We start from the raw sequence: 14,829 nt of genomic DNA on the forward strand, positions 1-14,829 counted from the left end.
CAAAAATTGAACAATTCTAAGTCAGGTTTCAAAATCAGTATTTTTTGCCCATCTGTCCTTTGGCACATTCTCTATTCCAGGTCTCAGTCTCTTCGTGTCTCCCAGCCACTAGCAAGATAATACAGATGGTTACTGCAAAGTTGTCTGAGATGTACATCTGAATGCATATTTATCCACTTGGCAAGATCCTGCTACAGCTGTAAGTCAATGCAAATCTGCATTACAATGTAGCTTCAGTCTCCTGCCTGTGTGAGAAAGCAGCCATGACATTCCTGGTGCTGTGTAAGACTGTGAGAGGCAAATATGACGTAAAACGATGCAGTTGATTTAGCTATCTCAGCACTGTTAATTTGCACCTCTGAACACAAACACTCATTTCAGCACGTGAAACGCATATATCTACACATACATCAAAACTCATTCTCAGTTGTTTGTTTTTGGAAGCAGAAACTAATAATACAACCTAACTTTACTCAATATAATGGTGAAAGAATACGAGGTAGGTGAGTGTTTTATGTGATAAACAGAAAAGAAAACCAAAATGAGGATCTTTATTCCATCATAAGCACAGTTTTAATAAATACGAGTGGTGTTGCCAATCAATGACTGTTGCTTTTGTTCTGGGTATGTATTTTTCTGGCAGCTGGGAGAAGAGCAGTTTTAATGTATAACAAAGGAAACGTACTGAATAAGTTATACGTGAAATTCTTTCAAGAGACTACAGCAATATAAAATGCAAGTATAGAAAGCACTTCCTGAAGAAAAAATAGCATTGGAATCTTCCCCTTATGTCAGGTCAATTGACTTGTCACAGTGGGAAGGAAATTTTAAAAGGAAATTGCAAGTTCTTCTTAAGTATGATTGGAGGAATTGTGTTAATAGCCAGCAATCAGTATAGGTTCTAAAGGGCACTTAAAAATTTAAATGTATGCATATGCCAGAAGTACACAATACCAGAGCTTTGTCTTGTTCGTAAAAAGCATGTGAAACAACAGGCAATTTAAATCTCCAGCATCAGAGGTAATTTTTAACTTAGGTTGCTGACATTTAAGTGTTCTTCCATTAAAAATCTCCCTCATTTCATCATTTGATTGAGGTATATAGATATGTATATGACCTTGTTTTACATTAATAATCCTCAAAGTACCAACAGGATAATACATGGTATGTACTTTAGATGATACATATTGTTACCATATGGAAAGATGTTCTGGTTCACCATGCTGCCAGCATACAACTGATTTCTGAACTCCACTTTTCCTTACCCTTTCTTCAAGCCATTAGGCTCAATAACTTATTGTTTTACATATCAAAAATTAAGAGTGACAGTTTTGTGATTTGAGAAGATTTTTTTTTACATACTACTGAATAACTGTGCACTGTATTCAGCAAGCTACAGCTACAAGTGAAAATAACAACACCTCTAATAGGAAAACAGCTTAATTTGAGATTATAGGGTAAGCTATTATCTCTCTAAAGAAATATTCCAAATGTTTTCTTATCCTTTGTACCACAATGCACAACTTTTCTGCCCAGATTCCTTCCCAAAGAATTACAAAAGAAAGTCTCACCTAGACTACCAGCAGTTTCTCCTTCCAACTAAAGAAGGCAGATACAGTTGCAGGAATTTGTAAGTGGATAAAAGGGAAGAAAATTATAGGAGAGTGACAATGAATTTCATTTTCACAAGTTTGTAATTCCCCTAAGGAAGAGAAGAACACAAGTTTTGCAAGGTCCTCTTTAACAAACAAATGCATAGCTTATAATGAAGCAGTACGTGACTAGAGAATGCATTCCAAGCTAAGTGCAAACTAACCTTGCCTTTGAGGCAAGGAATAGACAGAACCCAGAAAGTCCATCATGATTGGATGTCCACATGCTCAAGAGACTAATAATTTAGGTTTTACAAGTTTTTCAAACAACTCTCTTTTATACTTACTGTAATTCTCTCATCTTTGTCATCCAGAGGGGTCCCATCTTTTTTCCATGATATAGTGGGTTCTGGGTGACCTCTTGGGGGCTGACACTCCATCACAGCAGGTTCGCCTACGGCTACCATTACATCTGATGGATTTTGTCTGAAGTCATCACGTAGAACTGAAAGAATGAAGAAGACCAAGTCAAAAACTACCCAGCAATACACCAACAGGACAGCAAAGTGTTTTATTTTGACTTCTAATGGTTCCTGCTGTCATTTTTATTTATATCAATGAACAGCATAGCTCATGAATTTTATTTGGCATCTGAGGATGGTTTCTAGTACTTCCACACTGTAACACAGAAAACCCACATGTAACTAACACTGTGGACATGAAAGGCTGACACAGACATAGGACTATCTACAGGAAACAGCTGCCTCATTTGTTCCTGACATAGCTCTGCCTCACATGTAAGCACAGGTTCCTATCACAGTTGAAGAAGACAAAGTATCTTCTGTTCAGTTGGAAAGTTACTTGGGTATAAACACGATAGAAATTACTTTATGATCCTCTTTTTCCAAGACACAAAGTCAACCTGCCAGTAACTCAAAAGTTTATGGCTGAAGATTGGCCACTGGTCATATGAATTGCACCTTGAGTTTATGGCAAAGATTATATGGCAAAAATAACTGAACTTTGTAGTTACTTTCAAGTTCTAGATGACACTAAGTGGACAAACATTTCTGCAGCCTTAGCTAAGCTAGTCTTTGCAATTTGGCTTCTCTTGTTTACAGGGATTTTTTTTTCCCTGATCCCTGGGAGTCATCACTTACTTTGATACAGGACCACATCCTTCATTTGGAAGAAGTCAATTTTATTTAATAATTTTTCACATAAGGAAATTTTTTTTTTTGGTCTTCATTACTAGAATTTATTCTTTATCATCATTTGGTCAAGCCTAGGCCTAGGCAACTCCAGCTCCATCTGCTAATCTGCTATGAATTTTATCAATATCTGTGTGAATATATTTCTTTTTAGAGGAGGGGAGACATCATATCATGCTCAGCAGACCACTGCATTATGACTCAGTTTAACAGAATAATGGCATTCCTAAGTCTTGCCTAGCAAGTGGCATTGGGCTTAATCTAAAAATAAATAACTCAAATGATAATAAATATAGCATTATAGACCTCTCCACTGTGGTTACGCCATCCACACTGAACAAAGGATATTGTAACAGAGTAGTACACTACAACCAAAGGACCCTTAGGATTTTGACAAAGCTATCAGTCATTCTTGCTACTTGCAACAATCTTGTGTTGACACTGATTGGTGCCAAGAATCCATAGTAAATAAACCACGTATCATACGTATCAAAAATACGACCGCAGACATAGTGGCACACATTACAAAAGAGTGGTTGGGTTGTTAATGCTGTTTGAAAGCTGACTATGACTTGTTAGATATTAAGAAATGTTGGTGTGCTACAGATTGGCACTGTCACCAAACCGTTGCTCTCTGATAGGTCTCTCATGCTGTTCAGACCTTTTAAAATGTTCTGAGGGTAAATGGGTCATCTAACATGGGACAAGGGAAATACCTTTCTAACACCTTCCTATACAGCAATGCTGTGTAATCTAACGTGAAGTTGGGGAGCACAAAGGATTTACAGTTCTTTGACTGTTTGGGGGGATTATTGGCAAATAACGCTGTCAATGAGTATTACTGTTTTCTATTTTTTTCCCCAAATAGGTTTACCTTACATTCTGACACCCCACAATTCAGTGGCTACAATGACAGGCTTAGCTTGATTCATCAAAGGTATACCTTAATTCATCAATATAGACTGTTATACCTCTTTTCTACATACAGGATATAATTTCTGGAAGCACCAAAGAATGTTTGTATACCATGAGGACTGAAGTATGTTGCAGATACTACCAGACATCATCTGAAGTTACTAATTCCCTTCCATACTGAAGCACTCATGTTTCAAATGCTTCAGTTAAAATATTAAATTAAAATATTAAATTAAACATTCTGAATGCCTTGGAATCAGGAGATACTGTACTGCAAGAGGGCAGTCAGGGATAAAACAGCTCTAACAATTTAACAATGCAAAATAGTACAAGAGAGTGTTAGGATTTAATGAAGAAATTATTGAATTATTCCGGTTGGAAGGAACCTCCATGCTGTTGAACAAACATTACCTTGTCTCAAACAGATCTAGTCTAGAAGCTTCATTTCAAACAAACAAAAAACCAAAGCACCCAAAACAAAACAAGAAATAAACCTATAATGTTTGGTGTGCAAAAAAAAAAAAAGAAAAAGCATGTTCCATAGCAAAACATCTCTCTCTATAAAAAGCAAATAACACGGGTATTTTCCATCTATGGACTAGGGAAAACTGTTGACATTTTCATCAACAACAACAACAAAAAAATCCAGGTTACACCTATATGAAATATGTTTTCAGAAATGAGAACTATGTCACTTTTAGCTTTTCAGAAAAGTATGTCAAAACACCTATCCTTTAGCTTCCCTTCTGCTTTCAACAGAACTGTATTAAGTTCAACCTGCATACCTCTTAGAGTTTTCTTACTACATTCCTGTAAATATTAATGCAACAGATTTGGAAACATCAAATTATTTTGTTTCTGGAAGCACTCAAATTCTACTCACGCAAACTGAAAATCTTTTACATACATATTCAGCTTATACTGAATATGGCATTAATAACCAGATGCAACTTGTGTTCCTAGGCAGCTAGCCCTCAAGCTACCCAGATACAGTAAATTGTGTGGCAAAAGTAGACTGGGCTGACACTGCTGAAGATTTTTTTTTTTTTTTTTTTAAGTTTAATGGAGACTTTTTTTGGCTTGGATCCACTGGTCATATTATTACTTCCTTTTTCACATTCACAAACTAAGGAACATAAAAGTAATAGAAATTGAAGTTGAACCAAGTTACTTTAAAAAAGTATATATCCAGTTTCCAGTGCCAACACCATATGGAAGTACAGGGGAGATTCTTTACGAAGAGTAAGAAGCCTCTTATTATTGCTGAAGACTTTAACACTTGGATACATCTAACAGATATATAAGTGCCTTTAAATTAAAAAAAAAAAAAAAAAAAAAAAAGAAGTGAAGGGAAATGATCTTAACATGCCATAGAGCTTTTCAAGTCTGAAAAACCTCAAATCTAAGATGAAAGCCTATCAGATAGCTAGCACCTCAGATGGCTTTTAGCACCTTTCAAGCAACAAAGTCCAATACTTGCATAATAAAAACAAATTGCTAAAATGCTAAGAAAATGGTAAGAAAATGCAATCTATTAGAGATCACTCCACAGTTAGTTGTTATTTAATTGCTTGATTGTACAGCTGTAAAGTAGATATTTACCTTTTTTTTTTTTTTTTTTTTTTTTTTTTTGGTTTCCTTTTGGTTTTGTCTCAGGCCCTGACAGGTTGGAAAAAAAAAAAAAGTTTCTCATGTTCTTCAGAGTCAAGGTCACTGTAAATTGAGATTACATTTCCTCTTGAAGATATATTTGAACTGTGCTTGGTAATCCAGTACGGTATGTGCTTTCATGCTTTCAGTCACCAAAGGGTCAAATTTCACCACACTTTTTTTTTTTTTCTTTCTCTTCGTATATGCAGTTGGAATGAAAACAGATAAATTGAGAGTATTTTTTCTTCATATTCAATATGTAATCTTCATATATAAAAATCTCCATTTCTGACATACTGTAGTTAAGGTTTTCTAATATTTTACTCAATTTTCTCCAAAATACAGAAAATCATGATCATAGTTATTGTTGTTGCACAGCTAAGACAGTACAATGCACTTTGCACAACTAAACAACTTGGTGATGTTGCTGTGTGAATTCTCAATTCCCACGCTTGGGCAGAAAATACTTTTTTGCTGTGCTTGCTGAATTAATCAGGCTGAAGAGAAACTTTGGTAACTCCACCTAAAAGTCAACGACTCTTACAGCTATTTAAAACCTTGCACTGTTCAATCAATAAAGCAATTACACTTACCCCAGAGAATCCTTCCCAGAGCAGAAAGGAAATAGCAATCACTTGAGGATAAGTTTTTATTGACAAGCGACATAAGTAGAGACAGTATTTTTTGTGTAAACCATAAACAGTGCTTGTCAAAATGCAGCACCCAGTGTTTTTTTCCTAATTTTTTATGCTGGCATGCAGGCTACTGTGAAAAAGAGTAGCCAGTCACTACTGGGTGAAATTACATGATATCTTCAATGATATTACATGATAGCTTCAATGATATAAAAAATCATTTAAAGGTGTCATAATTAGGAATGCAATGAAATAGGAGCATAGATTTTTTTTTTTTAAACTTACAGACACATGACATTTACACTACTACTAGCTAATACCTACACAATCAGCAACACAACAGTCCCAAACCATGCTGTCAACCCCCATATAGTTGTTATACATGTAGTGCTAGTTACTTGATATGTTGGTCATCAGGCACACATGGGCAACACAAGAAGAGGTGTGTGTTGGTTGGTTTCCCTAAACACCATGGGTACGTGCACTCTTTTGTCTTGCAATGGGCCAGTCAGAAGCATGCCCCTGTATCTAGTATGTAACCGTGACTTGATCTGCTCAGTGCAACCCATACGACATGTCTGAAGGTAATTGCCTGAAGGCAATTGAAGGCAATTTTTTTTCAATGTACACACTGTAGGTGTTTAAGAAAGACTACTGTTAAATTTTTATCATTAAATACCTGTGATCTAGTTTTAAGACAACAAAGAAAAACACAACAAAACACAAGAAAAATAAACCAACCAGAATGCTCTAGCTAATAAATGGAAAGAATGCATTTGTAAGGAATGCACTCATTCCCATTGCATATTACAGCCGTGTCTATCATTTAAGAACCTGAGATAAGAAAATCTGAAAATTTTTATTATAGGTCTATTCTAGTCAGACTGGCTAGACACTTCATATACCAAATCAACTCACAGCAATGCACTCAAATGTATAAGCATTTCTAATCAACCAGGTCACTACAGCCATGGTCACCTGATAAAGAGAGGAAGAGAGGGAAATGAAGGTGTTTGGGGCACAGCTTCATGATCAAATTAAGGGAATCTCAATCTATTCTAATTCTACAAGAGATTGCCCAGATGTGCTTCCTGCTAATTCTCCTGCATTGTCACTGCCAAACCATGCAAGGCTGGCTGCTGGACAAGTGAGCAGGGATGAGTGAGCCAATGCATCTCACCAACAGAATAGAAAAGACCCCAGCAATTGCCCCTTTCTTGGCCTGAAGATCATTTAAACGTTTCCTTGTATTGTAGCATGTGCCTCAAAAATGGGGAAAAAAAAAGAAAACAAAAGTGAAATAAAGAGAAGCGATCATTCCTTGTATTGCTTTAGAAAACAACCAGACCTCAACTAATGAGCAAGTTTCCTCACAGCAAACAAAAATGTGCTAACAACAAGCTACATGCTAACATGGACCAATGCAACCCCAATAGCCCACTGCCCTGCCTTCCAGCCAATTTCACTTAAAAAACAAACAAAACAACAAGCAAGCATGTAATACATATATATATATTTAAATACATACAATTATATTATTTTAATTCCTGCAAATCTATAACAAGTATTTCAGTGTTTCCCTTTTTGCCCCGACAAAACAACATATTGCAAAGAAAGTTTCTGTCTAATAATTAATCTAACTAATAAAATGAGGTGCACAACAAAAATGAACACTTTCTGTAAGATGCTGTAAGGTTAGGAAAATGTATTGGATTCAGGAAGTTAAATATTTGTTCTAATCCCATGAACCAGTAATCAAAGAGAAACTAATTATTTTTTTAAGTCAGGATTGAGCTGTTGTTCAAAACCAGAACAGTTCCTGTAATTTCAGAGCAGCAATGATCCCTTTTCCCCGCTGCCTATGGAATTCTAACTTGCTGAGACACAGCAGACAGCATTTTTGGCATTCAAATATATTGTAAGACACTTTCGTCAGTTGGAACAGTGCTTCAAAGCAGGTGCCTAACAGCATTAGCCTGAACTATAGTACCTTTTAAAAAGACTTTGCTGGCATGAAATTTATACCAATGACAGAATATCATTTTTGTTATTGGTGGCACACATATATTAAAGTGTTATGGCACCAAATTAACTTCAAAAAAAAAAACAAAACCACACATGCTCAGATTTAAGACAATATATGTGCTACCAAAATGTATTTTATATACCCTATTAAACTATTTAAGAATGTTATCTGGTCTGACAAAAAAAACTTGATCATTTATAAGTTAGAAATATTCTTTTTTTTGAAGAGGATGCCCTAGAAGTTTCCATGCAGTTATGTAAAGTCATAGCAAAAACTAGTACCCTGGGGGAAGGGAAAAAAAAAAAAAAAAAAGAGAGAGAGAGAGATCGTTGCACAGTCATGAAAACAGAACAGAAGGAGCCTAGCTATAAATAGTTAGAAATGACTATTATGATCATCTAACAAGATCAATCACATAAACAGACAGTAATTTTACGCAGTGACTGAGTCCAGCAATATGGTATTGAATGTTTCAAAAAGCATCTACACTTTTAAAGAGCCTCTGACAGGTAGGAGTCATTTCCTTTAGAAACCTGGCTGGTTACTTTCATCATTTTCTGTTCCCGTCTGATTCCTACCTTGAAGCATTTTGACCTCAGCCATTGGATCTTGTTACACCTTTGTCACTTGGACTAAAGAGCCTTCTGAGGGCAAGCAGATAGCAATCAGGTCAGTATCTAGATCTCTCATCTTCTTTAAGCCTCCTCTGAACTTCCAAACTGCCGAGGTAGGGCACCTGACAGTCTCTCTCCCAGGCAGCCAGCCCTTCCCACGACACAGGACTTCCCTGATGACAGCTGAAGAATTCTCACTGAATAGGTTTCCAGATACAAGAGACTGCTCACACTGAAGAGACTGATCGTAAATGATGATCGTCACTTAACATTATGACAGCACTGATCGATTTTGAATCTTCTGCCATACATCTATGACAACAGGTTCAAGGTACTCTATTCATACAGGGTTGTCCTGCTTTGCTTTCAACTCTGTCCTTTAGCAAACCTTGCTCCCTCAAAGCCTGAAGAAACAAAAGAACTTTAAAATCCAGTGTGTTTTTTTCTTCTTTCTTAGTATTCAAATGTATTTGTACCCATCAGTGTTGATACCCTTGTCCTAAATCTTTCTCATGAAGATAACACAGCATCTACATATATTTCAGGATCTCCTTTTCAAGCTCTAAAGAGCAAATTTAAAAGGAAACAACTACACATGCACACACACACTAAGCAAAAACCTACTTTTTTTTTTCTACTCTACTACCATTGAGATCAAATTTAAATAGGTCCAACAGCTGGTTCATAAACACTTCCTCCACAATGTCATCATAAAAGGAATTGTAGGGTTAATGAACAAAAGAACATATTTTAAAAGACCTTCAAGCAATGTTGAACAAATTCTAGATCTGACATTTATTATTATGCACTTTTTCTCTCTTTTTTTTTTTTATATATTCTCAAATGCTTTATTTTTAAGCTTTAAATTACAACATTTTTAAGACTTCAGTAGACATTATAAGTGGTCTTTCTGTATGCCTGTTATTTTCTTGAATAACAGTAGATTTTGAATACTGAATGGTGTATTTTTCATATGTTGTATGATTAAAGTTCATTTATTCACTATTTTTGTGTTCAGGTGGCAGGGAAGAGAATGGTACTAGGTCTTGTACTGCTGCTCACTGGAAACACAGCTACAAAGAATTATTGTATAAAACAACAGCTGATATATCAAATAGTATTAACACGTAAACTAAGGTACTAAAGTACTTGTGCTAATAAAAGTTTGTTAATACTTTACTAAATAAAAATAATCAGAATTGGCTGCTCTCCTCAAACCTGACATCAATTGTACCTAACACAGAACCCTCCTGCTTTGATCTGTAACACAATCAAACTGCAGTGAGCCTCTTTGGTGTATAAGAGAACTATAGGATTTGCAAATATAAGCAAGATTTTTAAAATAACTGCTAATTTTTTTAACCTCAAATTTAAAGCACATTAAATATAAACAAGTTTCAAAAGAATGGTCGAAGTCAAAATTAAAAAAAAAAAAAATCCTTTAAAGAGATTCAGAAGCAATTCAAAATAGAGATATCCAAAATCATTATCATTTAAATGTTTCGTGTTTGTGTTTAAAACTGAGCTGGTTTCCTTTAAAATACCTAAAAGTTTTATTTCAGCTCTCAGTAAAACAGGAAACATAGTCTTGTACTAGAGCTTGAGCTAGATCATTTTGTACAATCTAAATCTCACAACGAGCGCTACCAGTAATTCACATTTTATTGGGAAGAAATATGAGTACTAAAGAACAGTATTATTAAATTGAATAAATGAAAATAAATTAATGAATAACTTAAAGAGTGAATGGTACACATGAAATGCTTTCAATAATTAAGAAGAAAAGTTGAGTACTTTCATTCCTACTGCATAAAGAGTAAAACAGAGTTTAAAGCAATGGGAAACTGCCTATTTTTCATTGAACATGCAAACCAAATATCTGTTTTACTGAATCTGCTACCACATTCTGCTATAACAATATTAACAGATTAAAGGCATCAGGGAGTGGTATTAAATTCCTGAAAGCACACTTAAAAAAAAGTTAGAGACTTTAGTATTACCTTCATTATTACTGCCTATCTGATGATACCAGAGCACAGGTGGTCAACACAAGCAAAAAACACAGTATTGTTTTAACACTAATTAACAGAACCAAGACCGAGTCCAAAACAAGTTGAAGCATTTAAATATAGGCCTTAGACGTATGAAAGAACAACTACCTCTCCTGACTTGAAATTAGATCACACTTTTAAAATGTTAACAAAATGTACTGTCTCAATTACGGTAACCTTTAAGGTGTTTTAAAATGCATGCTCTCCAAAGGGTAACTTTTTTTTTTTTTCCCCCAGAACCTCCAAATTGGTATCTTAATATCTACTGAAGGTTAACAGTCACCTTCTCCAGAAAAAATGTCATTCCCTACTACATTCAGCAAGATAGTTAGCAGATATAACTCCTGCATGCCGATAATCCATTAATGCAGAAAGAGGTACAGAGTGCTGTACCAACAGGATCACATCTTTTAAAAGTTGCTGGTGACAAATACAGCAGTGAATGAAGCAATATGCTACATTGCAAAAATAATTAAATGTTGAGGCATTTGGTAATAAACATACCAAATGCAGATAGAGAGGTTAAACAATTTTTTTTTTTTTTTTCCTCCACTCAGTCATTAAGAAACTTACCATTGTTAATAGAAAGAAATACATGCTTAAAGAAGCACGTTCCAAAGAAGACTTCTGGAACACCCACTGCATGAAAGTTACATGCGATTACTAAAAAAAAAAAAATGTTATAGAAACCTCTCAATCAGTCTGTTTATTTCACTAGTTGAAGACTTGGACTTTAAGTATTACCAGGAATCTTATTGGGCAAGATAGCTGTCATCCTGTACCACTATTTCCATATGTGAAAGAGTAAATGAACTAGATGATGAATTGGGAATCAATTAAATGGCCAAATCTGAGAAGTCATATAAACAGTACCTTTAACTCCTGTGAGAAGTGTAACTGACAGCACAGGAGAACATGCTGTAACACTTGGGAATCCTAATTAAACCCTGAAGTATCTGTGTGCCTCAGGCATGCAGCTTTGAGAGTACCCGTCAGGCTGATCGAAAATTGAAAATACATCAGGAAAATTGACCTAATTATTAACTTAATTGACTGCGTACAAAATATGGTCCCTCTCAAGATCTTCTGCATCTTACAATCTAGGAGAAGGCATTTACTATCTTTAATTCAGAATTTACCTTTTGGAAGACTAGATTAATTTGCACAGATTGCAGAGATAATTCCCCTTCTTTTGTCCTAATTAATTACAGTTATTTTATTTATTCTTATTTTATTGTACATTCCATTGTAAAGTTTTTCAGTTATTTGAATCAGGTTCATTACAGACAGTATTTTTACCGTGACTAACACAGCAGATTTCCAAACTCATGGACATAAAACCAATGTGTTCCAGACAGTTCATATAAGAACTGTGTCTTTGGGAGATCACAGATTAGATTTCCCTAGGCAAAGAAAGATTTACATTTTTAAATACAAGGATTTGGGTGTGTTCTGTAAATAAAGCTTTCTTTCTGTACATTCCAACTCAAGGTCCCAATGTCCAGTTTGAAATGAACTGTTAAAGCTGCTCCAGCTTTCCCCCAAAACAGAAAATAAGAATTAAAAGGCTGTAGTGAGCCTCCTTGTTCTTGTTTTGGTCCTGCAAGCATAGAGACATAACTGAAATAACAAGAAACCAAAGGACCAAAAGATAAGAGAGAAAAGGTGAGAAGACGTGATCAAACAGCATCTTTCTTTACAAACCTTATTCCAAAAGGTAGAATGATTTTCCATTGCAAGAAAGATGGTGTGAATCGACCCAGAAGTGCCAGTGTCTTGTCACTTAGGACACCAGGGAGAAAAATAAAGTAGTTAATAGTGGTAGCAAGGATGGAAGCAAACAGCCAGTCTTCAACGAGAGCTTAAAGCTCTGATATATGGCACTGGCCAATTGAGCCAGATTGCAATTGATTGAAAAGCTGTTGCTGTCACAGCTACATTGGTTTGAGATTTGAAAAATTGACTCTTCCCATGGTTCCTAAGCTGGAAAATCCCTCACCAGGCAAAACCTGAGGGAACCTATTTGTCTTCAGTTGCACTGTTGAAAGGGGAGATACAACTATTCCACAGACTTGCCAATGAAACAACTGCAGCACTGTTTCTGTCACAGGCATGACCTACAAGTCATATTCTTATACCATTACATATAATGGTATAAGGGGGGTGGTATATTGATGGGCTGAGGTCAACTGCATGAAGTTCAACAAGGCCAAGTGCCGGGTCCTGCACCTGGGGCGCAATAACCCCAAGCAGAGCTACAGGCTGGGAGAGGAATGGTTGGAAAGCTGCCAGGCAGAGAAGGACCTGGTGGATAGTCAGCTGAATATGAGCCAGCAGTGTGCTCAGGTGGCCAAGAAGGCCAACGGCATCCTGGCTTGTATCAGGAACAGCGTGACCAGCAGGGCTAGGGAGGTGATCGTCCCCCTGTACTCAGCTCTGGTGAGGCCACACCTCGAGTACTGTGTTCAGTTTTGGGCCCCTCGCTACAAGAAGGACATGGAGGTGCTTGAGCGGGTGCAGAGAAGGGCGACAAAGCTGGTGAGGGGCCTGGAGAACAAGTCCTACGAGGAGCGGCTGAGGGAGCTGGGCTTGTTCAGCCTGGAGAAGAGGAGGCTCAGGGGTGACCTTATCGCTCTTTTTAGGTACCTCAAGGGAGGCTGTAGCGAGGTGGGGGTTGGTCTGTTCTCCCACGTGCCTGGTGACAGGACGAGGGGGAATGGGCTTAAGTTGAGCCAGGGGAGTTTTAGGTTAGATGTTAGGAAGAACTTCTTCACTGAAAGGGTTGTGAGGCATTGGAACAGGCTGCCCAGGGAAGTGGTGGAGTCACCATCCCTGGAAGTCTTCAAAAGACGCTTAGATGTAGAGCTTAGGGATATGGTTTAGTGGAGGGCTGTTAGCGTTAGGTTGGAGGTTGGACTCGATGACCTTGAGGTCTCTTCCAACCTAGAAAATTCTGTGATTCTGTGATTCTGTAATCATCCTTACACTCTGAAGAAGACAAAGACTTATCAAAGGAGATGTTTTTTATACGAAATAAAGATTCACACGCCAGGATAACCATGTTTATACAGCATTCACAGCCCTAAATCTGCATATGCATAATGATACATACTGTCATGCTAAGGTCCTGCCTCAGGACAACAATTTTAGCCATGTCCTGCCCATGTTGTAACTGTACGGCTACAATCAAAGTTCTTTGAAAGGACCCTATTTTCATTAAAAAATCCCATTATGCTGTTCAAGTGGTTGAAAAATGTGACATTTTTATAGCAGAGAAGATACACTAGCATTATCATAACCACACTCAAAAAGCTAAGTTGCTTCCCTTGTAATATTCTGGAAAATGATATTTCGTTGTTACGTCTGAGGTCAAGCCTGAAATACCCCTTGGAAGGTACAACAAACAGACCCTTTGTATGGTTGAGTGGCGAATTCTGAACAACAATGGAGGTAAGAACAGTATGCAGGATTTGTTGTCACCAAACTACTGCAGAACTTCAAAAATTGCTGAACTATTACACTGTTAGTGCACAATTTTATTCTGTTGAAGGGAACCATTAACCAGAGCTCCCATCTCTTCTCACCTCTCTGGACTCAGGAACGGCTGAGGTCACTGGGCCTGTTCAGCCTGGAGAAGAGGAGGCTGAGGGGAGACCTCATCAGTCTACAACTTCCTCGTAAGGGGGTGTCGACAGGCAGGAGACCTTTTCTCCATTAACACTAGTGACAGGACCCGCGGGAACGGGGTTAAGCTGAGGCAGGGGAAATTTAGGCTGGACGTCAGGAGGGGGTTCTTCACAGAGAGGGTGGTTGCACACTGGAACAGGCTCCCCAGGGAAGTGGTCACTGCACCGAGCCTGTCTGAATTTAAGAAGAGATTGGACTGTGAACTTAGGCACATGGTCTGAACTTTTGGGTAGACCTGTGCGGTGTCAAGAGTTGGACTTGATGATCCTTAAGGGTCCCTTCCAACTCAGGATATTCTATGATTCTATTCTATGACTGATGCACAACAGAATATACCCTTAGTTAGGGAGTAGATTTTTCATTCATTATACATTACTCTGTATGTCCAAATGCATGAATGTCATTCTTATCACAGAATCACAGAATTTCTAGGTTGGAAGAGACCTCA

The 14,829-nt window shown here is 37.1% G+C and overlaps 1 protein-coding gene across 1 annotated transcript in view; it reads right to left on the bottom strand.

The window, feature by feature from the left end:
* The window catches only part of ROBO1 (roundabout guidance receptor 1), a gene marked incomplete at both ends in the record, with an annotated part of 540,132 nt that overhangs the window by 125,255 nt on the left and 400,048 nt on the right, over positions 1–14,829 (bottom strand). The window contains one exon of the mRNA XM_084291939.1: positions 1,940–2,097. Within this exon, the coding sequence (XP_084148065.1) occupies positions 1,940–2,097 (158 nt within the window). The remainder of the gene's footprint in view (positions 1–1,939; positions 2,098–14,829) is intronic.

Source organism: Netta rufina (genome assembly GCF_964035555.1).
Source record: "Netta rufina genome assembly, chromosome: 1".
NCBI classification, from domain to species: Eukaryota; Metazoa; Chordata; class Aves; order Anseriformes; family Anatidae; genus Netta; species Netta rufina.